General features: G+C 43.1%; 1 protein-coding gene across 4 annotated transcripts in view; it reads left to right on the top strand.

The window, feature by feature from the left end:
• The window catches only part of NCOA2 (nuclear receptor coactivator 2), a 347,064-nt gene that overhangs the window by 295,856 nt on the left and 36,761 nt on the right, over positions 1-14,447 (top strand). For all 4 annotated transcript variants that reach the window (XM_077492850.1, XM_077492851.1, XM_077492852.1 and 1 more), the window contains one exon: positions 13,326-13,545. In XM_077492850.1, coding sequence (XP_077348976.1) covers positions 13,326-13,545 — 220 coding nt within the window. The remainder of the gene's footprint in view (positions 1-13,325; positions 13,546-14,447) is intronic.

Below are 14,447 nucleotides of genomic sequence, written 5' to 3'. Positions count from 1 at the left end.
TGATAGGCGGAACACAGGCTGCTGGGAAATTCAGTGTTCCGCCTATCACAGGCGAAGGCGGAGCCGGAGGCGCGGCTTTTGAATAGAATGGCCGCTGTCTGTCTGCTCGACACGCTGATCGAGCGGGCAGACAGCGATGACTCGAGTATAAGCCGAGGGGGGCACTTTCAGCCTCAAAAAAGAGGCTGAAAATCTCGGCTTATACTCGAGTATATACGGTATCATTTTTTTAACCATTTGGCGTCCTGGCTATAGCCAAATGATGGCCACAGCACGGACCGTCATATGACATTCTCCCCTTTGCACGCTCCATGTGTGCCCCCTGCGCTGTGATCACTGAGTCACTGAGACTCTGGTGATCACAGATCCAAGTAAGGGTCCAATCGCGGCTCCTTACCATGTGATCAGCTGATCATGTGATGTAAACAAAAGCTCAGTCATTTTTAATTTTTTTTCATCCTCATGTTGACAGCATGAGGAGAAAAAGAAGCCGATTACTGACTTATGTGGAAGGGACATTGGTCCCGAAGAGGAAGGAGGCACATCTGCCTCATCTGTGCCCACAATTACCACCTGCCAGTGCCCACAAGTGCCACCTATCAATGCCCACCAGCGGTGCCAATTGGTGCCTCATCAGTGCTACCTAGCATTGCCACCCCTCAGTGCTTATTATTACCACCCATCAGTGCCACCTATCAATGCCCTGAAGTGTCACCCATCAGTGCCATCTCTGTGTCACCTCTCAGTGCCCACCAGTGCTGCCTTATCGGTGCCCATCAATGCAGCCCATCAGTGCACGTTCATCAGCGTACATCAATGAAGAACAAATAACAGCTGTTTGCAAAATTTTATAACAAAATATAAATTTTTTTTTTTTTTTAACAAAAATAAGAACCGCAGAGGTGATCAAATACCACCAAAAGACAGCTCTATTTGTGGGGGGAAAAAATGCAAAAATTTCATTTGGGTACAGTGTTGTATGACCGCACAATTGTCATTCAAATTGCATCAGCGCTGAAAATTGGTCTGGGCAGGAGGGGGGTTTAAGTGCCAGTAAGCAAGTGGTTAACCATAAACAATCCGTAGTAGAATTGCATTTTTATTATTATAATGGTAATTGTATTACTAAATCTCTAATGGTATAAAAGCATAAATATCCTTCAAATGGTGCTCCCCTCCACTTCTTCAGTGTCTTCACATCCATTGTTGTCCCTGCATTAGTTTTAATGACGTCAGCGAACATTAGGCTAGCCATACATGGATCAAAATTTGTCTGGTACCTTAAGGATTGGCTGAATCTCTCATTATGTACGGGCACTGCAGTTAAACAGAAGTCGCTCTACTGGTTAACTTCTGTACAACCACTGTCAGAATTTAGCCACTTGATCAGCATTTCAGATTCTGATGACGGGGAAGCCTCCCAGCTATCGGAATACAGTAACTCAGTGGAGAGGATTCCCCCATCCACATTGAATGTGTAGATGGGGAAGTCTGCTCAATATTCTTTTCTTTTTTTTCGTTCAATCCACTGGTTGAAAAAAAAAAAATTGTCTAATGTATGGGCAGCTTTAGGGCTTCTTCACAATTGACTCAAAATGCTGACTCTTGCCAATCGCATATATAGCGTTAATAGGTGCGTTTGATTTGTGTGATTATAATAACACTCCCAAGTGCCCTATGTGCATTTTTGGTGTGTTTGACGTGTGCTAAAGACACGTTGAAACCACCCCAGAAACACCTATTGTTTTTAATTTTTTTCATAAACTATTATGAACACGCCATAGCCACACACTGCAAATGCTATGCCAATGCATTTGCGGCACGTTACCATAGACTTGAATGGAAGGAGTTGAAATGCTTCAACTCCTTCAAACTCAACCTAAATCTTCAGTTCTGAAGCGACAACACCCTAACGTTATGTTTTGATAATGTGAACAGAACTGTATGCTGTCCATATTTTCAATTACATAGGAGTTTGAGGAGCATTAAAAGGCGCCTCAAACTCTTGCTTTCAATGGCGGTGTGAACAGGACCTTGGGCTACAGAAACACGGGAAAAGGGGATCAGTCTAGAAGCATGTAGAAGCCTACGGGGATCAGATCAGTAAAACTGCATTTAATGGTTTTGTAGTCCTAAATGAGACGTTTACCCTTGCCATGCGGGTACAGCCCCAGTGGAAGGTAGGACTTTTTAGTTTTTTGGAGTTCATCCTTTAGCCGCTGTTATCAGGCTTTCAGAAAGCTTCAGCACTGCTTATTCATGTTCAGAATGAAACTGAAATGCATCAATTTGGTCAGGGGACCATTCCTTCCCAGCAAGACACAACAAACGCCTGAGACACAACTTCACTTTTATCGTGCTCTGTGTACTTGCAGTAATGGGTTTCAGACCATGGTTTTCTTTTTTTCAAGGTTATTCATAGCCACAGGTTATTCTTTACCTACCATAAAACTGCAGAACTGAGTAACTGGCAATACTGCCAGAAGGACGAGGCAATGGTAACCTTGATAAGTATTGTTGTACAGTAGCAAGCATTGATTTCTAAATGTGTGTTTACTTCACCAGAGCTACCAAACTATTGGTTAACATGCTAAATTAGTTTCCAGCTGATCAAAAAAACATTTCCGAGAAATTCAGATTCGAGTCTGCAGAGTACATAAACGCTGGTGTCCTGGAGTATTGTCCTCACAGCTTACACACAACTGGTAGTAACATCTCAACCTGGACGGTGCTAAGAAGAACAGTTCAGCTCATGCAGCTTCTGGGGTGATGGCGCTGGTATGAGAGGTGAATGCCTTCATGCCCAGTACCCCAAAACAGCCTGGAGACCGCTCCAGATTTTTGGATTGTTTTGTAGAGATGGAAGCCTTCTTTACATTTCTTCTGCTGGTTAATATGGGCATGAAGTGGGATCACTCTACAGCTCACTTCAAACCTGACAGGTTCTCAAGTATAAACTGGTCACCTTTTTTTTTTTTTTTTTTTTTTTTGTAAGAATTATTTTGCAATTAAAGTGATTTGTAAAGGCATTTGTGTAAAGTAAAAAATAAAATGTAATGCTTAGTCCCCCACAGCGGCCCCTCCTTTCCCGTGAGTGCCCCCACAGGAACCCATGTGCTGAGTGGGCACCCTTGGAGACATGCTCCCTAGCTGGGCTGAGTACGTCCATTGACTTGGTCACGCCCCCACACTCTCCTCACAGGATTTGACTGACAGCAATAGTAGCCAATGGCCCCTGCTGCTTTTACTGTTTGCTGTGAGACCAGGAAAAGGGAGCAGCAGTGCTGCATACAAGACAGGCATTGGAAGGATTTTTACCTTAAAGAGGATCTTCAGTCTTGTAGGAAGCTGGCGGGGAGTCCCTGTGGCTTTACAGCTGGCTCTCCACTGCCCTGCACTTTGTGAATGGTCCTGCAACCTCATGGGACATGTGTCCGGAGGTTGCAGGGAGGGAGGGGGGTAGGCGATCCAAGCGGAAGTGGAAATGGGTACCTGCTAGATTTAGGTACCCACTCCTTTAAATAAATGAATAAATTGGCAAAAGTGAGTGGGAGGAGGATGATCAGTGGAACTTCCCTTTTTAAGGTGAACAGAAAGCATTAAGATAAAATACCACCTTAGAATTGTTTTAGACTCGCTGGTTGAATGAAAAAATGTATTCTATCTATGGGCTGCCTAATACTTTTTGTTCACACCCGTTTGTTTGTTTTTTGTCTGTGTTTTTTTCGCTCAGTCATTGGCTAAGAGCGCTGATCGGTTGTCACGACACTTCCACCAAAACTGTCCGGCTTTTGTCAGACCAGCTGCCATAGACACGGGCCAAATGTCAGTTGGTTTCTTTTGCACCAACCGATGCCACCCGATATTCGGCCCGTGTGTAGTAGGCTTTAGTTTTGTTCTCTGTGAAGTAGCTTGTACTTTCTTTCTCTTAACCATTGTTTCCTCTTTTTGTTCTTGGCACAGTTTTCCTACAGCAGGCATTGCAGAGATGTTCCGTTTCCCTCTAGAATGGATAGCATTTCCTTAATAAGACCAAACATTATCATCCACTAACTGAGCATGTGTCTTGATGGGGACCATATTAGTTGCCTGGCTCTTAATGGGTCTAGGCCAGTAATGGCGAACCTTGGCACCCAAGATGTTTTAGAACTACATTTCCCACGATGCCCATGCACTCTGCAGTGCTGTTGAGCATCATGGGAAATGTAGTTCCAAAACATCTGGGGTGCCAAGGTTCGCCAACACTGCTCTAGGTTGCTGACTTGCATTTCAGCAGCAAAGGTTTACATGATCCTAGCTTGTATCAGTGGAAATAATGCATAAATAATATCGTCCCAATACACCAGCACATCCTGGTTTGAGGTTTTTCCTTTTTTAGGGCTCATTTTTACTATACAAGACAGTTGGCAGTATATGTTTTGGTGTCTTTTCTGCCTTTTGGAAGAAACCTATTCTATTATTTGTATGCAGAGCAACACACCCCAAATGCAGAATGCAGTACTTTAATACAATGCATTATGTGATGGAAAAAGATTGTTAGAAGCAAGGTGAAATCTTTGCATGTTGCCTGTTGGTAGAAATATGCTTTTAGGACCGGTTCATACCACAGAAACACAATCTGAATGTGCTTCTTTGATGCATTTCGGCTGCATTCCATTACAGTTCTATGCAGAAAAAATGTTCTACTTTTTTATTTTTTATGCCACTTCCAAAGTGCCATCCGTGTCTTTCTGTTCTTGTGGCCCTCAGAAGACAATGTGGTCCTCTGTTTGGTTGCTGTTTCATTTAAATGTGTCATTGTTGACTTTAGTTAATTGAAAAACAATTTTAGGTAAAAAAAAAAAAAAAAGTGCAAATAATCCATGTTCCTAAAATGTCCTTGTGTCAACCTACTAATGGGGTAGCTTTAGTAAACAGCACTGGGTCTTTCAGACGGTGTGTTCATATGAGAAAAACATACAGGGGATGCCACATGTCATTCTACAGGCTGTGATCTTAGGCCTGCTGGGAAACACACGGATCCCAGCGACAGCGGGGACCATCCTTATTGTGCAGCGCGTCTCGAGCATGCGCGGTAGGGAACCGGGAAATGAAGCCGAAAGGCTCCACTTCCTGATTCCCATACCCAAGATGGATCGAGAGATCGGCTTCGGGTGCCGACATCGCGGGCGCGCTGGACAGGTAAGTGTCATTATTTTAAAAGTCAGCAGCTGCAGTATTTGTAGCTGCTGGCTTTTAAAAAAAAAAAAAAAAAGCCGGACTCCCGCTTTAAGTATAAACATTGTAACAATTTGTCAATGGATTAGACTTTGTGTAAGTGAGGAAAGTTCTGACATTTGTTGGTTGGTTTCAAGTTAAAGGGGTTGTAAAGGTAAATGTTTTTTCACCTTAATGCATTCTATGCATTAAGGTGAAAAAACATCTGACAGTGCCGGCGCCCCCAGTGCCCCCGTTTTACTTACCTCACCCCTTGAAAGTCCCGCCCTCGTCCCCCGACGTCCTTTCCCACCGTTCAGCCTGGCCACTGATTGGCTGGAGTGGATGGAAAGCAGCGCAGCCATTGGCTCGCGCTGCTGTCAATCACATACACTGACGCGGAGCGCCGGGGCGGGGCCGTGTGATACAGCGAACAGCTATAGCCGCCGGCTGTATCACGGGAGCGCGCCCGCAGGTGCTTCTCACCATGCGAAGGAGCTCGCATGAACGCGAGAAGCACCTGCGGGAGGAGGCAGAGACAGCCGCTGAGGGACCCCAGAAGAGCAGGTTCGGGGCCACTCTGTGCAAAACGAGCTGCACAGTGGAGGCAAGTATAACATGTTTGTTATTTTAAAAAAAAAAAAAAAATTCACTTTACAATCCCTTTAAAATAATTTTTTGCTAGAAAATTACTTAGAATCCCAAAAATGTTATATATGTATTTTTAGTAGACACCCTAGAGAAGAAAATTATGGTTGCAATATTTTATGTCACACTGTATTTGCACAGTGGTCTTTCAAATGCATTTATTTTTTTTGCAAAAATTACTTTAATGAATGAAGAAAAGAAAAAAACCTAACCAGTAGTTAGCCCATTTTTTTCTTATATCGTGTAAAAGATTTTATGTCGCGAGAATTGTGATCTTTTTATTCCTAGCAAAAAACATTGTGATTCTCATTTTGGGCAGAAACGTGCAGCTCTAATTAGAGGTCGACCGATATATTGGCCGATATTTGGCATTTTTTAATTAATCGGCATTGGCCGATTGTGCTGATAAAAAGCCGATTATATGTTCACTGCGACTTGCAAAAGACTTCTGTAATAGAAGTCAATGAAAGTTGCCTGAGTCTTCAGTGAAGCGACTTTCCTCCTCTCTGGGCAGTCTGCCAAGAAAAGAGCAAAGAGATACAATGTTTCTTCTTCAATGAACTGAGCTCTGTGTGTAGAAGTTCTCAGTTTAACCATTTTAAAGACTAAATCTTTTCTGACACTTGTTGCTTTCAAGTAAAAATCCTGTATTTTCTGCTAGAAAATCACGTGGAACCCCCAAAAATTATATATATTTTTTTAGCAGAGACTTTCGGGAATAAAATAGTGGTTGTTGCAATATTTTATGTGACGCGGTTTTTTACGCACCGATTAAAAAAAAAAAAAAAAACAGTAAAGTTAGACCTTTTTTTTTGTCCAAAAGTTTTGAGTACCTGTTTTTGTTAATATATAAATATATATATATATATATATATATATATATATATATATATATATATATATATATATATATATATATATATATATATATATTTTTTTTTTGTTAATCTAAATTATACATACAAGTGAACTGATTGGAGGTTTGTTTAATAAATGTAACAAATTTTCTGTATCGCTTATTACTGAAGGCTGCTTTCACACTGGAGCGGGCAGGCGTTGACGGTAAAACGCTGCTAGTTTTAGCAGCGCTTTAACGTAATTTTTGCGGCGCTATTCGGCTGCTAGCGGGGCACTTATAACCCAGCTAGTGGCCGAGGAAGGGGTTAAATGCGCTTGTGAAGCGCTGCTGCCGAATCGCATTGCAGGCGCTTCAGCAGTGGTGCCTATTCATTTCAATGGGCAGGAGTGGTGGAGGAGTGGTATACACCGCTCCAAAGATGCTGCTTGCAGGACTTTTTTAACGTGCTGCCAGCGCATCTCCTCATTATGAAAGCACTCGGGCTTTCACGCAGACTGCAGGGGAGCCGTTTTGAAGGCAATTTACAGGCACTATTTTTAGCCCAAAAGCGCCTGAAAACCGCCCCAGTGTGAAAGGTGTCTAACTTAGATTTTATGAGATGAAGGGGAAAAAAAAATCGGCCTGACATATTGGCCTAAAAAATCGGAATCATATATCGGCCATCGGCCGCCGCGATTTCTAAATATCGGCATTCGCCAGAGAAAAACCCATATCGGTCGACCTCTAGCTCTAATATTTTTATATAGATAGAGAAACAGAGAGACACAGACAACCAGGTAAGGTAGCTAATGCTCCATAAGGCTGAACTCCTGGGATTGTTTAAAAAAAAAAAAAAACCCTTGCAGTGGGCAACCCCAGCACTGCAATGGTTAAATGGCCATTAGTTCTAGGGGTATCTGAAGAGGTTGTATTACTGAGCCATACTCCCTGCTCTAGCCAGTTTAGTCTGTGGATGGGCCCTCAGCATCACCATGTACAATGCAGGGCTATGAACTCTGCATTATATGTAGAGGAGGGTGGTGTGTGGCCGTGGGTAAGAGCAACATCAGTGGACCCAGTTGTATGGATGGAAGAAGCCTTCCGGAGCCAGGCTCCGCCTAGTCTTAACATGCATTTAACCCTTGCAGTAGAGGCTCCCACAGAGCGGGGTTTATTTCCAGTATGGAGTACAGCTGATATATACAATTTTGGTTGTTAATTGGTTATTTGTTTATACAGAGCAATAGATCAGACCTAAAAATGTCAGAGAATTGGAATTCTGTGGCTTGGCTGTTTTCTGTGTGGTATGGTAGGTGATCGCCGTCTTCCCTGATTTAGGTGTACATAATTTCGAGTTGCCGTTCTCCTATCAGCCGCTCTGTTTAGCTGTGAGCATTGCAGTTATTTTAAGCTGTTTTGTATGATTAAGCTGTAATGATGATTTCTCCTTATGTGACAAAAATAATGTTTGGGTGATATGGGGGCTGCAATGCCATCTGGACCACTTGGCTGTTTCTTTTGCATTTCATGCAGTCATTGTGGGCTTTGTGCGTCTGTTTAATTGAGAGACGTTACTTGGACTGGGCGGTCCACATTACAGCTGGTTGTGTTTTAAAAAGACTTCTTGCTGTTTAGCAGGTTCACTGTTTATCCAAGGGCAGAGCCAAGAAAAGCTTACACAGAGGAGGCAGATTGCCACTGTTAACACTTCCTGTACCGCCGCAGTAGTGTGCCGTGCCTCCAGGCCCGTGTCAGGATTAGATTTATGAATGGAAATGTGATGCTAGGTGTTTAAGTGAGTCGGAGTTATTCATGCTGCCTCTTCATCATACGGCTCTTGATTTGCTGGCCATGTCCCCTCTTCTCTTATTATGGGATCTAGGGCACATTAATTGTAATCGTTGTCACTTCCGTGTGTCTTGTGGTTGAATACCTGTCCCTGGATGACCTAGATGCTGTACATCCCAATATTTTCTCTTCCTCGTCAGATGCCGTGTTCTCATGAAAAGCTGTGTGTGACTTGCTGACGTCAGTGCTTCAGATAGGTGCCATCTCCCTGGCACATCACAGCTAGGATAGAGATCTCTCTGCTTCCATCTAGTCTTCATCTCTGTGTGCCTCTGTACCATCGAAGGTTAACAATGTGCATAGTTTATTGTATTTTATGTAATGCCCATAAGTGTTAAAGCAGGGCCCCATGCAAATAACCCACTTATTGTGTTGCTTTAAAAATTGCAAAGCTGCACCAAAATCTCTGGCTTTTGGGTGATTGTATTTATATGGCAGATGCGTTTTCCAATGAGCTATGCCAGGCCAAGCTGTCTTTTAGGGTGTGGCAGGCCACTTTTATTTAACAGAACGGAATAGTTTACATATCAGTTGCCCACGTAGGGGTTTCCATCATTATCAACAACAGTCAACTAAAAATGCCCCACTTCTCTTCTTACCTGTTCCTCCGACTGTATTGTTGAACTCTCCTGGTTCTCTCGGTGCGCTCAACCTTTAGTTGCAGCACCCTACTGCGCGGTCTACTCCTGGCCTCTGGATAGGGGTTCTCCAGACACCCCGATAGGAGCCAACCTGACTCCTGGGACAAGAGCTGTCTCTTGACCCCTGGGTGAGACCTCCTGTCTCCAACATGAGAGCGATCTCCAAACTGGGATCACTGAGCTATCCACAGGCTTGTGTATATAACAACCCTGCACACCTGTGTACTCACACAGGCTGTCCTTTAAGTCCTGGACACAGGATTTGAAGGATCCATCCCACCCAAGACACTTTAAAACCTTCAAGCTCCAGGCCCTAAGATTTACTGAATTTAGAGGGCACCAACAATGCAGCTTTCTCTGCTCAGAAACAGTAGTCTAGATTGGAGAACCTGGAATGAAGCCTAAAGGTGAATCCTGTTCCATTTTCTCCTATGTTTTCACAGTGGCGGAGCCTTGCTCCAACAACACTTACTGATATGAGTGTGCCTAGGTACTCCTGTGACTACATTCTCACCTGACTGTAATCCCTGTGAGCAAGCCCTTAGGGGTGAAACGTGTCTGGGGAGTGTGGTATGTTGGGTGAAAACATCCCAACGATTTCTATGTCCTCATCCTAGTGTATATATGCAGTGTGAGATCGAAGGCACTGCTGGTGTCAGCAGATTTGGAGTAAAATTTTGTGATTTCACTGCTCTGTTGCTCGCTGTTGTCTTTTCTGGAGATTTTTACATTGGAACTCAAAAACGTGCCTCTACCAAGATGGCCGCCTCGACACAAACAAGCTGATTTACTAAAGCTGTTGGCTATGCTTGCACAATAAATAGTGTGAATATTCACCTCAGTTGTCCAGTTAAGTGCAGATTAAATAAGTAAGCAGGGGTTTGCTTTTCATATAATCAAATCCTTTGGTAAATTAGCCGCACAGTACAAGTCATCGTAAGTCAGTAATAGGGAAGGATCCGCTGCAGAGAGACCCCTGAATATACTGGAGACTATTTCTTTGTCCTCTGCATGCCTTTTTTGGCACAGATTTGAGTTCAGCTCCCCTGGGGCCTCATTCACACTAGCGGTGTCAAACCTGCATCTTAGAGGACCTTTCTAAAAGCATATAAAGGCATGTAATAATTTTTCAATCATGTCATTTAGGCCCCGTTCACACCAGGGCGTTTGGGGATTGCAGCAGATTCACTGTGATTCTGCCCGCGATCTCAAAATGCCCTACAATTGTAAAACGTAGGTTCGGGTGCCACTAATTTCAATGGCACCAAAAACGTGGTGCGATTTTGCCGCAAAAAAAGCACAGAAGCTTCTTTTGGGCGTCAAACTTCACGTGATGCAATTTGCCAAGATTGCCTGGCAATAAAGTGACAATTGTGGCAAAATCGCACTGCGTTTTAGATGCCGTTGAAAATAATGGCATGTGAACATGCATCTTTGGGTTGCAGTGCATTTTGAGATTGTGGGCAGAGTCGCTGTGATCCTAAAACGCCCAGGTGTCAATGGGGCCTGAAACTCAGCATTTACCTGCATTTGAGTGATGTTAGTTTAGTGGTGTTTAGACCAAATAACATTCTGTGCATCCAGGATCTGTTTACCTCCAAAGCATGTTACTGAAGCTTTACCTACTAAAGGCCCCCTGCATTCAGAGCTTTTAGCTGCACAGCGTGCATCCCAGCATTTCACCCAGGAGTGTGTGTGTGTGTGTGTGTGTGTGTGTGTGTGTGTGTGTGTGTATAATGGCAACATGGTACTAGCTTCCCTTAGGCCACCTTCAGGTGTATATGTATGGGAGGGCATCCACTCGCACCCAAGTCTATTTAGGTTCACATCATATCACAAGATGGAAGAAAATTTAGAACGAAGACGTCAATTTTGGGGATCTGTTTACATGTCTTCTCATTTACCCAGGTCTAGGTATAGCTCATAGTAAGTGGACTTGTTCGGAGACGGTTTACAGGTTATCCAAGCTGAACAGAAGAAGCTACGTGGATGAGCTGTGAAGGGTCTTTAACATTACAGAACAAGTCAACAAGCGCAACTAACTTCTACTCTCTGTCATCCTAGATGATCAAAATTGTAATGCTCAGATCTGTTGCAATTGTCGAGTTTGGTATTAGACTGACAACTGCATCTAATTGGAATATGAACCCCAATATTTAGTTCCGGTTCACACAGTGGCAGCCCGACTTGCAGCGCGACTTTGCAAGGCTATCTGCACATGTCTTCAGAGCTGGCATGCAAAATGACTTCTGTATGGAAGTCAATGCAAGTCGCCCTGAAGTCGACCCAAAGTAGTACAGGAACCTTTTTCTAAGTCGGAGCAACTTGAGTCGCTCCACCTGACAAGTCGCGCTCTGTTCTGTACTATGGAACCATTCTAAGTTGCCTGAAAAGTGTGAACTGGCACTCAAAGATATGTTTCACTTTCTGACAATGCCGCTTATTAGATAATTGGAGAGAGAAACTTTTGAAATCATTTGCGTTTCTTCACAATACTAGACAAATAAACCGAACATGTCCTAAAAATGTGCATTTTATTCTGTTAGGTAACAAATGCCATCAATTTAACCCCAAGCCTTTTGCTGTCACGGATTACAAAGCATAGCATTAGACTGCTGCATTTTACTGGTAATATAGTAATACAACAACATCCTCGCTTTGCATATCTCAGAGGAGCATAAAAAAGCTGCGACTTGCAGGAACACGCAGGTAGCAGAAAATGCACAGTAACTGCCACCAGAGCTAGAATTGTGCATATAGAAGACATGGATGGTGTTTAGCGTTTTTACTATTTACACTGATTTTTTCAATCTGTGGAATATTGTAAAACTTAAAGTACCTCCTTTCTGGTATACATTAAAGGGTCAGTCTGACCAAGACTACCACTGTAAATTAATGTTGACTTTGTGTTTTATTTTTTATTTTTGATCTGTTATTTACTTGACCTACTTCCTTTGCCTTCATAGGGTACTCTAGCCAAGCATAAATAGATGTCGCCCTTTTGGGTAGCAGGCTTAGAAATCGAATAGATTTCTTCATACACTACCAGATATTTTATTCTGAAAGACACATCACCCGCAGCTGTCTAAATATCTGAACAGTGACTGCTTCGGATTGGATGCAGTCACTGTTCAGCCAACAATTTTCCATCCAGCTTCTTTGCTTTTTCAATGGCAGTTTGTCAAGCCAGGTGGCACAGAAAGGACCACCATTGGCTCACATTTCAGCCAATTCATCAGGAAGCTTTTGAAATGTTAGCCCTTCTTTACTCTCCTACTGTACAGTTTAAAGTGCGTTCACACTGGTGAAAGCTTCTGCATTGCCATTAAATACAAGAACCCCAGCCAGGGTTCCCACGGTTAGCTGCAGGAGGCAGCCTCCCTGTGCTTTCAATGGGACTGCCTTTAACTTATTATGGCAGCCACTGCTGGGGTTCTTACATCCTAATTGCAGTGCGGAAGCTTTCACAGGTGTGAATGCACCCTTAAAATCGGTGAAATATCCCAAAAATTAAGGTGAAATTTCTCTGCTATATTTGTGCCCAGTAGGCAGCCCTGGGTTTGAAGCTAAAAATGTCTTTCACCATTAAATGTCTCACGGATGAAAGAAGCCACAAAGTGTGATCCAACTTGGCACCGTCCAAACCAAGCCCCAGTTCACAGGGATGCCATTTGACAGGCCCAAATTGCATGACAAGTCGCACCCTATTGTCCGCAATGGAATTATTCTAGTCGGAGCTACGCCGACTTTGCGGTGCCGCACCGATTTGAAAAAGTAATTCCTGCACTACTTTTGACAATTTAAGGTGCGACTTGCATAGACATCTGTGCATGAAGTCGCACAGATGTCAGCCAAGCCGCATCTAAAGTTGCACTGAAATGTATCTTTGTGCGATTTCAAATGAAGTCACACGTTTTTCAAACCCGCGTTGAGTGAAATTAAAATGGCACTTTTAAAGGAACTGTTCCTTTAAATGATCTTGTGTATGTTGATTTAAAAAGTCATTATTCAACAAAGTGTTCTGACATTATTATATTGAATTGTTCAGCATCCTTATAAGACCTCATATTCCTACCCTAGGAACCTATACAATTTGTTATATGTGAGACATTTTACAAGTAACATTTATGACACTTGCTTTTGTCTTTTTCTAGCTTTTGTCCGGCAGTTCTGACTTGGACAACTTGGATGAGATTCTGGATGACTTGCAGAACAGCCAGATGAACCAGCTGAGTTATCCAGACACTCGGCCTGATGCCAACTCTGTTGATAAGCAAGCTATCATCAATGACCTGATGCAGATCGCTGGTGATAATGGCACAGCTCTACCTCCTGGAGTACAGCGGCAGAGAGTCCTCCGGATGCAGCAGACTAGTAAGTCACAGACCTTCTTGTAAGGATTTCCTTTTCCTGATCACCTCTGCAACAATCAAAAAGCTTGTTTTCTGTTTTGCTCTAAAGAAATTCTTCAGTATAAACAACCAGCGCCCCCTGCTGTATGCCCAGAGACATGGATGGCAGCTGGGAAACTGCTTGCTGAGCACACGAGCTATGTAATTGCACTTCTTTTGTTGATGTGTAAGGGTGGCCAGGGAAGAAGTCTGTCCACCTTTTTATTAGTGTGCCACATGGAATTACAGCTGCCCGCCTTTACTATGCTCTATATTTGGCACACATTCATCGCACTGCCTGAAGAACTACCGAGATTTTTAGAAAACCTCTGTGTGGTCACAAGGACTCATAACTTTCGCAAGTTCTCATTATTGCTCTGCAGTTAACTTTTTATTTTTAGTCTTTATATTCAGAGGCCAAAGTTCTTTATATGGTTTGCCAGTGTTGTGCTGTCCATTCATTACAGCATAGATCATTTAGCAGATTTGGAAAAAGATATTTTACCTAGGTCACAGGTCAGTGGCTGCAAGTACAAGACTTGGTTTGACCATCTCTAACCACCATTGCTACTGGCTGTGATCTGTATCAATGTAATGACATCAGGTGATGGTTCACAGAATTCACAAACATAGCGGCTGCTTTCTACTGCTGGGGCTGCAGACAGGGATCTTCTGCTGTGACATACATGAGAAATAAGTGAGTCCGCTTGGAGATCTTAATGTAAAAAGGGTAGCCTAAATCTAAATGGTGGGGCCCTAATACAAGATTATTATGGGGTCCCATGGCTTTCATACTTATACCTAAAGGAGAACCTCTCATGATAGCCTATATTTTCCATAACATATGAAGAGCATACACCACACTGTTGTGTTTTTTTTTTTTTT

This window comes from Lithobates pipiens, unplaced genomic scaffold, assembly GCF_037356315.1.
Source record: "Lithobates pipiens isolate NorthernLeopardFrog02 unplaced genomic scaffold, aLitPip1_a1.2 Scaffold_19, whole genome shotgun sequence".
Classification (NCBI taxonomy): domain Eukaryota; kingdom Metazoa; phylum Chordata; class Amphibia; order Anura; family Ranidae; genus Lithobates; species Lithobates pipiens.
This window is presented reverse-complemented; position numbering and strand designations above follow the sequence as displayed.